Source organism: Leiobunum rupestre, chromosome 5 (genome assembly GCF_980474605.1).
Source record: "Leiobunum rupestre chromosome 5, qqLeiRupe1.1.hap1, whole genome shotgun sequence".
In the NCBI taxonomy this organism is placed as follows: Eukaryota; Metazoa; Arthropoda; class Arachnida; order Opiliones; family Sclerosomatidae; genus Leiobunum; species Leiobunum rupestre.
In genome coordinates, this window is record NC_143388.1 from 25,084,006 (window position 1) to 25,100,026 (window position 16,021).

General features: G+C 37.6%; 1 protein-coding gene across 1 annotated transcript in view; it reads left to right on the forward strand.

The window, feature by feature from the left end:
- Positions 1-2,609: 2,609 nt before the first annotated feature.
- LOC149943940 (lens fiber major intrinsic protein-like) overlaps positions 2,610-16,021 on the forward strand; it is a 77,541-nt gene continuing 64,129 nt past the window's right edge. The window contains exon 1 of the mRNA XM_090175219.1: positions 2,610-3,466. Coding sequence (XP_090031345.1) covers positions 2,753-3,466 — 714 coding nt within the window. The 5' untranslated portion in view covers positions 2,610-2,752. The remainder of the gene's footprint in view (positions 3,467-16,021) is intronic.

Consider the following 16,021-nt stretch of genomic DNA (forward strand, 5'->3'; position numbering starts at 1 on the left):
TTAGCGCCATCTACAAAGCTTCAAAGTAACCTAGAAGCTACCAAAACATTCGTCTGCTAGACAGTATTTCGAACTTTAACAGTTTTTAGCTTAGGCCACGTCGAAGAAATTTGCCCAAAAACTATATAATTTCAAAGAAAGTTGCAATGAATGTTAAATTTTAAATTTAATTATGGGGAAATATTGTTGCTTTGACAACTGTCGTAGCGATTCTAGGTGCCATAAAAATATAATTTTTTATCCAGTTCCTAAGCCAAACAAGTGGTCATAGTTCACATTTTCCCCACTAGATGGCTCCGTTGTAGTTTTATGTCCAAGGGTTTGTGGCTTTAAGCAGCCTCTCCCGTGCCCCCCCCCCCGAATTCTTCTCCAGGTACACTTGAATCCTCCTAGGTTGAACCGAATTCTTCAGGCGCTTCAAAGCGGCTGATGTACCTCATAGTAAGCCTTCCGATTTAGGCCACGCCTACCGTGTCAAAATATCGGGAACAGTGAGTCCCCTTAGATTCTGGGTCCATGGTGATACGCTCCAGTCCATATAACACGTGCACAACGAGGGTGCGTCGCGCACCGTTATTTAATTCCCCATTCAATTTTTGAAGTTTAAAAAAGATTATTATATCATTTGTATCTCCTCTCCCACAATAGAGCGTTCTATAAAATCGGTGTGGTGTGCTTTCCCCCTTTTGAGTTCGGAGGAGGTGAAGGTTTGGCCTGTTTTCCATGTGATAAAAAAATATTTATCTGGCAAACCCATAAGAAATTGAGAGCAGTTGATTTTTAGGAGTAGCGTAGCTGCTAGCCTAGGCTTCACTAATTTCCGGCTTTCCGCGCCGTTTTTCTTATTTTAAATAATTTTTGTAATAAATGTATGATGACAAATAAGCAAAATACCAGTCCCAAACTCACATAATGACGTCCAAAAAAACCGTCAGCCACATCGAGATAAGCATTCCAAGTAGAAGTATGGATTCCTGATTATTATGATTTAAATAGCAGTTAACTTCCAATACGAAATATTAGAGCAGAAAATAAAGCAGACTACATTATGAAACACGAACAATCCCATTGGATGACCCCAACTGAAAGCGTATTTGCCTTGTTTGAACATTACTTTATTATAAGAGGATTATATTATTTCAAAACATTAAGTTGGTACTTACAAATTACCATCTGCTCGTTTTGCGAAATGTCATTTTGAATTTACAGGCAGTTTGACGTTGTCTAAATTTCAAATATCCTCAACCTTAAACGCACGCTCGCATAGGTAGCTTTTAGTTCTTTTATTAAAAAGAGATGGCGTTGGAGTCTATCGCGACGCGTGCTACGAGCTATTCCAATCTCACTTCAATCTTTATTGCGAAAGTCGAACCTTAGAGTAAAAGTATATGTGGGAAGGAATGAACTATATGCCCCGAAGAGTTAGAAGTCAGCCACTCCAAGGGGCTGAAAATCCTCTCTCCGCTACCTTTGGCTGTACAGCGTAGTTAGAGAAACCTCCGCTGCTCTCATTGCCGCTACTATCTAATAGAAAAAAAAATTGAATAAAAATAAGTAGTCCGGAACTCGACGCTAACACAAATTTTGGGCTTGCGAGAGTGCGTTTAAAACCGTTGCCTATGCTATTATAAAGGCCCGTGCAGCCCTACCAACCAGAGGGTCATATTTGTTTTTGTTGCTTCTGATTCACGAAAGATGGCTCTGTCATCGGGACTTGTTATGGGGTTTTCAAAATGGTAGATTAAACCTTTTCCATTAAGACAAAAAACAGATTTATCTTAACGCGACAGTTTGCACTTTGCAAACCCCATTTATTTGTGGGTCTTGACTCTAGTGGTCAGAATTGTTGAAATAAATTGGTGAAATTTGCTATGCACGGGCCTTTGCAATAACGTAGGCAACGTTAACACTAGAACCTAGCGCCGCCGATCCAACGCCGTCTTCGAAGATATTTTCTCTAGCGCCGAACCGCCGCCGCCGATAAATTTAGATCTTACCGCCGAATGTTTTTTTTGAGATTTTTCATCCCTTCAAAAACATTTGGGAATTTTTTTTTCAAAATTTTCTAAAGGGGGGGGGGGGATTTGGCCTCCTCACGCCACCGTGGCCGAAAAAAACAACGCTGACGATGGTTTTTGAAAAATCCGCGCGCCGCGCCGCCGCCGAATCCAAATTAACTATGCTCTAGTTAAACTTGGCTGGCTTTTGTTTTAACTATTTCTCAAGCTCAAACTGCGGTTAATACACTTCATCAAGACTTTTTGCGTCCGTTTAGGCCTTCCGCTCACGTTTTCCGAGCGCGTGTTCCGAGCGTGTCCAAACTGAACAAACAATGGATGAAGTACACTCCGATAAATCTCGGAAATATCTACGTAAGCCGACACTAAAGGCGATAAAATACTAGGGTATTGTTGCCTTTGGTAACGGTAACGGGTAACGTATCTCGAGAGTAAGGTTTATTTCGTATATATGAAGAGAAACCAGATTTTAGTTCTCGAAACCCTTAGCAGATGGCGCCAGGCGTTCCCTAGAAAATCAAACTTATCGAAGCCGCGGCTCCTTTATATAAGCGGTCTCCGGATCTCTTCGAAACAGTTCGCGGCGGTAAGGCCACGCGTTGACTTGCCTGACTGCGAAAGCGTCGATAGTCGTTGACTACCTTGTCCCGAAGCGCGTTGCTGATGCTTTTCGCGTCTCACTTAGCAGTTCCCGTCGAAAAACAGCGTCCAAAATAGGTAAATTCGAGAGACTGATGTCCAGCAACCCGTACGTGGTGACGCTGGAAGGTGATCCCGCAGTCGTCGGACGCAACGGTAATTCGCGAGCCGGAATGACCCAAGAGTCGCCCTTGAACCCCACGTCGCCAGTCGCGGTCATGCGGCGCTACATCGACTCTCTCCCACCGGAAATCCCACTACGCGAAGAGATCAGGACGTCCCAGTTCTGGAAGGCGGTTCGTACCGAATTTCTCGCCACCCTGCTGTTAACTATCTTCGGTTGCGGGTCGTGTTTGCCGTGGAAAGTACCGCCGACGGGTGACGCTAACTTAGTGGCGATTGAAATCAAGGCGGCACTGGCTTTCGGCGTGACGGTGGCTACTTTGGTCCAATGTTTGGGACCCGTCAGTGGCGGACATATGAACCCGGCCATCTCCCTGTCTTTCTTAGTGACCAGACACATTAGCCCTTTGAGGGCGACGATGTACGTACTGGCGCAATGTCTGGGAGGCTTGTGCGGGGCGGCTATCCTCTACGGTTTGACCCCGGAGACTTTGAGGTCAACGGCTGGATTGGGTGCCACGGAACCCAGCGAAGAGCTGCACCTGAGTCAGGCGTTCGGTCTGGAGTTCCTGGGGACTTTGGTGGTGGTGCTCACCGTGCTGGCTAATTTGGACCCTCGCAGGGCGGACGTCGGCTTCCAAGCTCTTTCCATTGGCTTGGCCTATACGGCCGCGCATTTGTTTACCGTGAGTTCAACTAACACTACTTTATTTTACTAACAAGGAATGTACCCGAGGTGTTACCGACCGATTTTGTTCAAATTCGGCTATCATGTATCCTTCAATGTAAATTGAAAAACCTGCGAAGGAAAAGTTACGCTGCAACCGAAAATTAGGGCTGTGCGATTAGTGGTTTTAGGCAATCAAGTCGGTTATCGAGTATACATTTTTTTTTCATGGAGTATTCGAGTCGAGTAATATTGAAGTCGAGTAGGTTAATCGAGTACTTGAATAGAAGTTGGTTTTATTCAAGTAATTATGAAATTAAATTTAAAAGGAGTTTAAAGTAACTTTCAATGCTGAAAAATATTCCTTTAATTTAAATGGACCACAGTTTCCACAACTTGTAAAAAACCCTCTTCAAACTTTGAAGCAACGAGGATAGAAAAAACAAATACTCGACGAGTTTAGAGAACAGCTTATTCGAGTTTAGAGAGCAGCTTATTCGAGTAATCGGGTACTCGAATATGCAATCTTTTGGTACTCGGTAATCGACGAGTATTCTCCAATGACTTATTATAGTGCGGCGAGCATTTTTACGAACCTTGATGTTCGAGTACTCGCACAGTCCTACCGAAAATGTTTTTGACAACACGAAATGAAATATTTCCCATTGAAAATAACATTTTCAATTTAATATTTCAATTTAGAGAAATCAATAATTTATTTATATCAAATTTTCAATCACAGCCCTTTCTAACCATTTTCTTTTATATTTTAATTTTTTTTTAATCCTTTTCAACTTGTTACGACAAAATGCACAAAACTAATCAAAAGTTGATCAAATATATCAAATTCATCAATTTTTATTTAATTTAACCAATTAATAAAGTCTAAACATTTTTAATAAAATATCTTAAATTTTGATCAAAAATATTAATTCTGATCAAGGTTGATCTATTTTTTCCAAATTTTCAAAGGGTCAGATGCCCATGTTATTTTCAATGGGAAAAATTTCATGTCGTGTTGTCAAAAACATTTTCGGTTGCCATGGCAAAACGAAAGCCCAGCGTAATTTTTACCTTGCAGGTTTTACAAGTTACATTGAGGAGTACATGATACCAGAGTCTGAACAAAATCGGTCGGTAGCACCTCGGGTACATTCCAAGGTTGTTTTGGCGTCTAAGTTCGTGTTTAAATTAATGAACGTTTCAGAATTCTATAGACTAACCTTTTTTCTCTGCATAGGAATAAGCCTTTTCACTTTACACAAAGTCCCGTAGCGGGCAACTTGAGAAGTTCATAAATTGCTGGATTTTCGTCCGCTAAGCAGACGATAAATCCAGCAGTTCATGAGCTTCTCACGTTGGCCGCTACTTGGCTCTCTATAAACGCGTAAGCGCTTAGTTGTTGAATGCTTAAATTATTTTACATTATTATTGATATAAAACCATTGAAAATTATTTTTATCATGTGATAGAGCAAAATGTGTCACTATTTTGTAGCATTTGATTAATATATTTAGAAAATATACTCAGTTGTAGATTAAGAAAGGCAAAAAATCTAGTTCATTTGGCGGAAAGATACTAGAAAGAATTTACGTTTGGCCTGTTTACGGTTAAATTTCTAAGTATACCCGCGCGCGTTTTATAATTTTCGAAAATACCGTCTATTGCGTTATATTTCAAAGTGATAATTTATTAATTAACATAGATATGATTTAAAAACGGTTGTAATAACTTATTTTTAGTACAAGTGAGGCATACTTATAAAAATTCCGATTGGCAAGTCCGGGTAATGCCGATTAGGGTTCGTAAAAAAATTCCGGAATTAAATTCCCTGACATTTCCAGGTTTTCCCTGACTAAATTGCCAAATTTCCCTGACCATTTTTGTAAAATAAATGTATGTTTTGAGGTAAAATATTGAAAAAATGTTAATTATGTATTTTTAATACATTTTTCAAAAATTTATTTGCCGGAGTTGTTTTTGGGGTCATTTTAAAATGCCCTTACTATTTCGGACCATTATAAATTTCCCTGACTATTCCCTGACCATTGGGAATCATTTTCAAATTCCCTGACTTTTCCCTGACCTTTTGGAAACATTTTCTAATTCCCTGACTTTTCCAGGTTTTCCAGGTATTCCAGGTCGTGTACGAACCCTGCAGTGGGGTGGCGGCATGGGGTGGCGGAGTGTTTAGCACTTTGACGTACATAAACGTGAGATTTGATGAGTGTTTAGGAGCGTAACACTAAGAATACTCTAAAATGAAGCCTAAAATAATAATCTACATTAAATATTTATTGATCACTTTGAAATTTACGCAATAGATATTTCTTAAATGGATTATTATAACACGCGTAGGAACCTACAGGAATTCAACAGAAAGTAGGCGAATTTAGAAATTCCCGCCGCCGATTTACCGGAAATTCGTGAGCAGGTCTTTCTGCCAAATGTACTAGATATTTTTGCCCTTTTTTTTTTTTTTTTAGTCGATTGTGACGTGTGGGACAATTCAGTCCTCTCGTCCATTTGAATAATCAGAGCGAGATAGGTGGAACGGCCACGCCAACGGGGGGATACGTGGGGACAGGGGTGGGGACACCCGTGGCGGAAGTATTCCGTCCACCCATTGGGGGATTGGTGGTCTTCCTCAAACGGCCATCCACAAACTCTGCCTCCCGGACGCCTGGGATTACAGGAGTGAGCCACTACTCCCGGCTTTTTGCCTTTCTTAAACTGAAGCTGAGTATAGTTTTAAAGATTATCTTTAACAGTTTACACTTCCAGCACAGTTCATAGAGGTCACTATCGAATCCAGAAACACCTATTTCGGGCTTTTTGCAAATAGTAAGCTCTAAAGAATAACCACATCGTAAAACTGAGGAAAATGTGATAAACTCAAAACTGGGGGAAATACCATCCATTTAAAAGTTTAGAAAATACCACAATTTTATGAAAATGTGATATACTCAAAACTGGGGGAAATAACATACATTTAAAAGTTTAGAAAATACCACAATTTTATGAAAATGTGATATACTCAAAACTGGGGGAAATACCATCCATTTAAAAGTTTAGAAAATACCACAATTTTATGAAAATGTGATATACTCAAAACTGGGGGAAATACCATCCATTTAAAAGTTTAGAAAATACCACAATTTTATGAAAATGTGATATACTCAAAACTGGGGGAAATACCATCCATTTAAAAGTTTAGAAAATACCACAATTTTATGAAAATGTGATATACTCAAAACTGGGGAAAATACCATCCATTTAAAAGTTTAGAAAATACCACAATTTTATGAAAATGTGATATACTCAAAACTGGGGGAAATACCATACATTTAAAAGTTTAGAAAATACCACAATTTTATGAAAATGTGATATACTCAAAACTGGGGGAAATAACATACATTTAAAAGTTTAGAAAATACCACAATTTTATGAAAATGTGATATACTCAAAACTGGGGGAAATAACATACATTTAAAAGTTTAGAAAATACCACAATTTTATGAAAATGTGATATACTCAAAACTGGGGGAAATACCATCCATTTAAAAGTTTAGAAAATACCACAATTTTATGAAAATGTGATATACTCAAAACTGGGGGAAATACCATCCATTTAAAAGTTTAGAAAATACCACAATTTTATGAAAATGCTATATATTTAAAATATCAGATATATTTAAAGCTGGGGTAAATACGATATATTTAAAGCTGGGGTGAATACGATATATTTAAATTTGTAGAAAATGCGATATATTTAAAACTGGGGTAAAGCTGGGGTAAATACGATATATTTAAAGCTGGGGTAAATACGATATATTGAAGGCTGGGGTGAATACGATACTGGTCAATCAAATATTGTTAAAAAAAACTTGTCCATCGATACTTATCTATCGAAATTTGTCCATCGAAACTTGTCCAACGAAACTTGTCCATCAAAATTTGCTCAACGAAACATGTTCAACGAAACTTGTCCATCGAAACTCGTCCAACGAAACTTGTCCAACGAAACTTGTCCAACGAAACTTGTCCAACGAGACTTGTCCAACGAAACTTGTCCAACGAAACTTGTCCATCGAAACTTGTCCAACAAAAACGTTTTCGTTGCCCACACGTTTGGCAAATGTTATCCTGGTGTGAATACGCCTTTAAATGAAAACTTGTATGTAAATGTGAAATGAAAACTTGTATGTAAATGTGAAATGAAAACATGATAGTAAGTGTTAAATGAAATAATCTCTCGTATTCTGACTAAGCACAGCCAATAATTTCAGAGTCTATTCCGTATGAATGCACCTAAAGAGCATTGGTTTTTGAAATACGGTTAAAATGTAAAAAGCTTTCGTGCTAGCTGACTCGAAGCATGCTGAAAAATCCGTGTATGTCTCGTAACATCTGTTTTTAGTCGTTAAAGCAAGTTAATGATCCGAGGCTATAGATAAGGCTAGCTTTTAATGGATCTGACGCGACGCTATTTTATTTTAAGCCTTGGCATTTTCTCAATGCCTGGTTTGCCTATTGAACGTGAAATTGTTGTTTATTTTCAGAAAGCGATCTAGCCTTTTTTTGTACAACGACATAATGACATTAAGAAAAAGTAAAACATACAAAATCTATGATAATGGTTTGGGGCATTTTTAATCGCATACATAGTTTATTGCAAACTTTTTAAAACGTAGTACCTTAGAAATATTACGTTTAGTACGACATTTCGATAAAATACCTTTTCTGTACAAAGGTGGTCAAGAAAAAATTTTTTCCTTGGAAAAATTACGTAGAAATATACGCATGGCACCGTACCCAATATAACCAACTGGTTAATGACAATATTAACCAATTATACGTTGATTACATAATACTTTGTCTTTTATTATACGACCTAGTGTCTATAGAAGAAGGCTTTTAAAACATATTGGAATAATTTAAGCTTTTTTCGTGTGAATGCCTAAAGAACTAAAAAACTCGGTCTTTTGGCTAAGACCAAAGTGTGTAATTAATTCAATTAATTAAAGTGGTTTTGCTGACCGTAACCATTGAAAACCACAGTTAGGGTACCATGAGATAGTATACCAAATGTGGTCGACCTAAGTTGAAAACTGTAGATTCCTATAGCAGACCCTTGGTTAACGCTCCTCTTTATATATTGGATTACCCTCGGTACAAAATATTCCAACGCTCAGAAAAAATCGTTTGTTTATAAATATAGCATGTCGGAAGGGGCTCCATCAGTGAAAGTTCATCAGAAGTTCATTAATTTCTGCCTTTAGAAAAACCAAGTGCACAGAGATGCCAGAATAATATTTTAGATCTCGCACAAACCAACTTTAAAACCAGCCCAAATTCCCGCACAAGCCAAAATCGGATTAACCCCAAAATAGCCCAAATTCCCGCCCAAGAAAAATTACCGATTTCTGCTATAGAACGGGAATTGGCGCGTTATTTGAAAGTAATTTTGGACGCGTTATTCAGTATAGATACTAATTTATTAAAAAACATCAGTTGGCAAAGCTGGTTCCAGCTATATTTTTCTAGGAACGTTGATTCCCGTTATGAAGGATGGGGCTGAAAGGGGGAAAACCGGTACCCCGTTACTTCGCCTCGAATTTTTGGCACCAGCCCAAAAAACCGCCTCCCGCCCAAAGGTTTTTTCCCCGCAACAGCCTCCGCAAAGCAGCCCAATTTGGGCGGAAAACCGCCCATCTGGCAACTCTGCAAGTGCATAATGTGGTGCTGCCCGGGGCAGTCTGCCCCGCAAAGCGCAAATGCAATGTATGGATAGTTCTGAGCCAATCGCAATCTAGTTGTGTTTTTGACTTCAGTGCCATCTAGATTTAAACTTTGAGACTAACCAAGGGTATTTTTTAGCTAAAAGCTAGTCATGTCAGAACGGGATTTTGAAAAGTTATTTCAGAAATCAGAAACTGATTTGAGATCTTGACAGTACGATTTTATTGATGATTTCTGGTTAAATAATAATAATAATAATAATAATCAGCTAGGCTAATACCCAAGGCACCACCTTAGGCCTAAGTCGTCAAGCGACTTTTTGAAGCCTTTAATTCAGGTGGCCGGGTTACAATGCAGGTTGATTTCGACATTTTGGAACTGATTCTGGCTCACGTTTTGAGATTTGCACGTTGACTTCCAGATTTCCTAAATCATTTTTTTCTAGATCGTACGGGTTTTTTTATTTAATGACGAACCCCCTCGCCAGTGCTTCCACATTTTATATCTAAAATTTCCCTCTTGCCATAATTTTATTAACGGAAAATCCCTTTTTTCCCATTTTTTGACTTAGAAATTCTCATTTTTTATCCCTCAATATATTTGGGAGCTTTTAATAATTTATATAAATATTAAGTTTAATTCTGAAAAGAATTCCAAGTATAAGGTTTTATTTATTACAAAATTACTTACATTTGAATAATTTTGCAAAAATATATCTTCAAAAGTCGCAAATGGATATTTAGATCATGACTTTCATTACTATCAAACGTCACAATCATTTTAGGAACGTATTAAAAATGTTTTTAACATGCATTCTGTGACTCATAACATATCCATGGACTAAATATACAATAAGAGTAGACTAGAACAGGCAATGTTATCAGAAAAAAAAATCTTTCTTCCCGTGCAAAGAACACTTTTCCCGTTTTCCCTCTTAAATTGCATCATTCCCTTTTTAGCGTTTAGGAAGGTTGAAAAATCGCGGAAAAGGGGAAAATTCCCCGCATGTGGTCCTACATTTCACCTTATTCAAAGCAACTTTTACGTTAAACAAAGCACGAAGAAATTGCTAAAATATAATGGAAACTTAAGTATTACATATTTCTTTGCCAAATAAGTAGGTTGATACTTTTCGCTTGCTCAGGAACAAGAGAAGGTGTATACCTTTTACTCTAAATAAAACTATTCGCTGGTTTCGAATCAGCAAATCTTTTTTTAAAAAAAGGATGATAAAATTAGCGAATAAGTAGATTAGTCCATTATGAAAAGGGATAATAAAGCTAAGCCCTAAACAAATTTGAAGAAATTTAAAAACTTACAAATAGCTCATACCGATAGGTCTTCGAGCGAACAAAAGGCGTGAAACTCGGACCAAATAGATCTTCGAGTGAAAAACTAAATTAAATTAAGTAAAATAGCCAGAAATTCCAACGGTAGACCAGTTTCGTCCTATTTGGGACTCGTCAGTACCGCGCGGGAAATCTGGCTCGCGACTATAACACCGAATAGAGAAACTAAGCCTGAATATTAAAAATTTCAAAACGAGTTGCATAGAAACGGAAAGCCGAATAGGGGGAGAGTGGTGGAGATTAGTATATACGCAATGTTAACGGGAAAGATTTAGAATCTTTTGTATTTCGAAATTTAATAGATGGAAATAAGTTGATTTTTAACACAAAAATAGGAACGATTTCAGTAAGTTTCAAGTATATTATGATACAAAATTAATTTTTCCTAAAATAATAAGGACCCTAGGTTAATAATAACCTCTAATATTTTTAATTAGTCAACTTGTAGTTAGCCGTTTGAAAAGAAAAATATTAAATTAAACAAAAACCACGAAACATTTTGATATTTTAATGTTATTATTAACCGACATCTTTTGAAGTAGTTAATATTTATGACCTTAAATTAATGCCATCTATAAGAAATAAAACCATTAAAATTGAAAATCTATGGTCTTCGCTTTTATTGTTTGTTACCCTGTACGCAATTTGCGAATCACTCTATTGGCGGAAATGGTTAAAAAATATAAATCGATGGTTCTTAATGGTTGGTGCTTTTTAGGGCAAGGTACAATATTATGATTAGTACATTATTCAGAATAAAAACACGATCATGATATTTCTTATTGGAAAGCGACGTTTAGAAAAACCAATAATTATCTGTACCATTACCAATATGGTTGATGGAAAAAACCAAGTACAAAATAATGTATTTCCCTTATAATATAATGTATGCGTTCAGGTACCCAAGTATAGCCTCTGGAACCATCCTGGCATACATCAAAAGTTCGTCTGCTTTTTCTCACACTACATAACAAAAACATGTGAAAAAATACGCTCCTAGCGTGTGCTTCCATCTATGGGTATTTATTTAAACTTATTAAAAGCTGCTATACTAAATGAGGGACCCGATTTCAAGACCCATTGTGGATTAACTAACTTGTTTATATTTTATTTTCGGCGACATCTATTGAGCGACCTTCAAAACGAGTCGGAGCCGAGACTCGCTTTCTAAAAATTAATTCTTCGTTAAAATATTAAATATTATACGAATTATTACGAGCATTGAACAACTTATTAAATTAATATTAAATTATTATGAATAATTATATTTGAAAAGTCCCTTAAATTTTTATATTGAAGGACGAACTATGGCGCCACCATCGTAAGATTGCTAAATTTTTAGTGGTTTGTGAAAAATCGAAAGCAGACGAACTTTCTCTACAAAGTGTGCGATTGTGGCAGGGGCGTAGGAACGTTCTAGAAGTTGGAGGGGGCAAAGATAAACGAAAAGGGGTTTGGAGAATGGTTTTGAATTTTTAATGGAGTGTAGCTTCTCCGAATGCGTGTGTACTTGTTACTACTATGTAAATTGGCGGGAAAAAACTGAAATTTAAACACATTTGAGGTTATTTAAACTGTATATGCTTTTAATATGATAATTTGAGCCTTGCGAAGATTTCAACTGACCAAAGGTTGGAGGCGGCAATAACATTAGTTGCCCCTCCCAGCAAAATTCTAGGGAGGAGCATTGCCCCCCATGCCCCTCCCGGTTCCTACGCCCCTGGATTGTGGGAAAGTATTCGTTGATATATTGTGCTCCTAGTCGATACTACGCCGCTAAATATTAGATTGCACCCTGGACGTTTGGCCGAAAAACGAAAGATGGCCGTTTTCGATGTATTTCAAACACAATATTCTGAATCTGACAACACTGCTATTTTTTTTTACCATATGAGAATGTTTTTAAGTGGCAACACTGTTTCTTAAAACGTAAAATGGCGGAAGAAAACTAGAATTATTGACTAAGACTAATCTAATGTACCGTCCCGATCAAAGGCTTCTGGCCGTTTTCAACCCGGAAGCAGGAAAACCACTCCAAAATGACATCACGAAAAAAATTAATAAATTCTTGTTCGACGCTTGATCACACTCTATTTAACCCTAATTTCATTTTTAAGTGAAACAAGAGCAATTAAATTAAATTAGGGTTCAATAGTGTGATGTTTTTCGTCAATAACTTTAAAAGCCGCCGACAAATTTAATTTCGGCGGCGCCACCGCCGCCGCCGAAACATTTTTATTTCACCACCGAATTAATTTCCATTATTAAAGTATAATAATTGCGTTTTGAGATCTAAATTTTACCTACATAGATTTTTCTATTTGTAGTGCTACGATTTCTAGGCTGTTGGGTGCACCCATAGAAATCTCATAGGTGGCAGACGATAGCCAGATATCAGCCAATCAGAGCTCAAAGAGTGGTTCTGCCAAGAATTGAATGTCACCAGAGAGAATGACGTCACCTAGCTCCCGCGATAGAACCACTCTACGGCCTCTCATTGGCTGAAGGTTCAAAACGAACTGGCGACAAGCTCGGCCGTAGGCGGCAGCATTCTAGTTATCTATGAGATTTCTATGGGTGCACCGTTATAAAATTGGAAATAATGAATAATTTCCAAAAGATCTGGCACCACTGCACCGCGCGCACCAAGATTTTCTGCAGCAGACAGCTGGGATCGGAGAGAGATAAACGAAAACGGCTTTGGAGTTGCCTCGCCTCGTATTTTGTAATAAGTACAGAAACGTATCAGTTGCATTCAGCAATAACTGGTCTATTATATTTTAAAAATTCCTTTGATAGCAAGATAAAATAATTTGTGATAATAGACTTAAACGCGCCCTCCCAATCGACCGCCATTACCTTACAGTCTACGGGGAGGGTGATGAAAAAACCGTTTTTGGGGGGATGAAATTTCTGCGTTAAAAGGCTGGCTCGTTGGTTGTGTGTGCGATAATGGCGGCGCCCAGTAAACGGTTCTAAAAAGAGTGTATAGATAATAATACTAGTGAAATAGTAGTAAATAAGTACAGTATTGTTATTACTAGCGTAAATGTTTTAGTAAATTGTGGCACTAGGCGCAGTTTGATTTTGGGGCCCCTTTTTCCACAAGGTCATTTAAGCCAATGGCGTATTCAGGGTTGCACTTCGGAATTTTCAGATAACGTATAGAGTAGCTTAGTATGGCCTGAAAATTTTATTTCATGTTGAAACAAGTGTTGTATGTAAATTAATAATTATTTATTTTTATAAATTTAATTTTGTTTAAAATATTTATTACGAAAAATAAAGCTACTTCCATGTAGCACATTTAAACATTTCTAATGGATTTCGGTTTTTCGGCTAAAATGGGGCCCCTAGAAATCGGGGGCCCTAGGGCGCGCGCCTCGTGCGCCTGTGGGGAAAATCGCCACTGATCATATGTAACATAGTTACTCATAAGTGTGCCTCTGTTTAAAATCTCTGTATTAAAAATTTAAATGAGACTAACGTCGTGTAAAACTGGCTTTAACTACCTTCCCTCCCCGCCAAACTACTTTTGATCGACTGGGAAGTGACGTCAATTACGTCATATCCATGCAAAAAGTTTGTCTCATTGAGAAAAAGTTATTTCTGGCACACTTATGATTAAATTTCATATGATAGTATGTAACCAAAGTTACCTCTTTCTCGTTTTGGAAACAAGTGGTTCCTATTTTAATAAAATACATTCTATTAAACATGTATTTTTTTAAAATGTGTTCTAGCGGTCTATTAAAAGGCTGGTGCTATTTCCGGGGGGGGGGATATAGTTTTTCCCCTTAGGCGCCGCAGCCGCCGATTATTTTCTGCAAATCGGCGCGCCACGCCGCCGCCGAACTAATTATCGTTCCCGCCGCCGCCGTTGAAAATTGGTTCGGCGCTATGCTCTATTTTTGGGCCGACTTTAAATAGACAAATTTACGACTCCGAAACGACGTTGGGCCGACGTCAAATTTGGCAGTATTTCCGACATGGACTCAAAACAAAATACCAATTTGATGCCCTAAAAGATATTTAACTGTGATTTAATTGCTAATACTTCTTTATGAATTTGTTAACTTAAATCAACGAGTTATCGTAATTCCAAAGAACTAATCAAAACAATATAAAAGCAGAAAATTCATGTCATCGAAAATTAAAAACGTATCATAAACCTATAGGAGCCCTAACTAATTTTACCAAGTATACTTCGCAATCGAAATATTCATTTGGAATATACTTCCCTAACATATTTAATTACACGAATGTGACCTACTTGAGTTAGGAGATTTTTAAAAAGCAAACATTACTTCGAAAAAGTAGAGTATAGAAAAGAAGTTATTTAAAACAATATTTAAATTTGTTTTATTAAATCGCAAATTTCCACAGATCTGCGCGATTAATTGGCAAATAAACTGTTGGAAATAAGTAGGTCATTAGTCGGATAATAAATGTGTGCTGTCTTTTCAAGTCAGGGCAGAAATTAATTTAAAGTCCGCGTTCGGACTCTAACTAATAGTTGCAATGGTGATATTTATTGGGCCGGTAAGTGGTCAAAAATGTTAGGTCGCCAACCGACTCAAAAAGGGATCAAAAACGTACTTAGTCTTTTTGCTACAGGGGATATTATTTCCGTGAAGATATTCTTGGCAAAAAGCCCCCAGTTGATTCTCTACATAAAATAGAAATAAAATGGCTTCCAAGAGAAAACGGCCAGGAACTTTTGATCGGACTATACCTGAATACATTCTTGGAAACACTGGATCCTAGTATTCTACAGGGAGCTAACAGTTCTACGTCACACGACGTCACCCATGCTTTTTCCTATTGAAAAAAATTCTACCCAACATGGTGGCCACAGCCAAATCTACGGATTGTTACTTCCTTATTCGTCGTTCTTTTATTAATCAGATAAGGGTTAAAAAACTCTCTTAGAAAATGTGGAATGTGAATAATGTTATCGAAATGTGGGTCGTGTTATAATTAAACTCGGAACTCTGACGTCAATTACTGATGGTCTTATTTTCCGAGAAGGTCCTTAAACTGAGAGTCGAGAAGGAAATGATGTGGTTTTTATTATGAAGTACGGTGCCGCACTCCCGGTTTGATGTCCACCACCGGTGTTTCCTATAAGCTGTGTCCCGTCGACCTGGCGTGTTCGTTTCTTGTGAAATATTCTGGACACGCGAACTGCCCATATCACGCTCTTTACGCCGTACAAAGAGCAAAAAAAAACGCAATCTATAGGAAAAATATCCCAAACACAGGAGCTATTCGCGGTTTCTTATCGTATATTGTCCCGCCTTCGTAAAGGAAAATACTTTCCCGTTTTGGAACAGCGAAAAACGAGTAGATTCCATGTCAAGTTGCCGGTTATACCTATATACCGTCGTTTATTATTAATAAGGATTTTTTTTTACGTTGGAATGATTTGATGGAATTAGGGTGCTACGCCACGTTAATTGCGCTTTTATTTAGGGTACGAG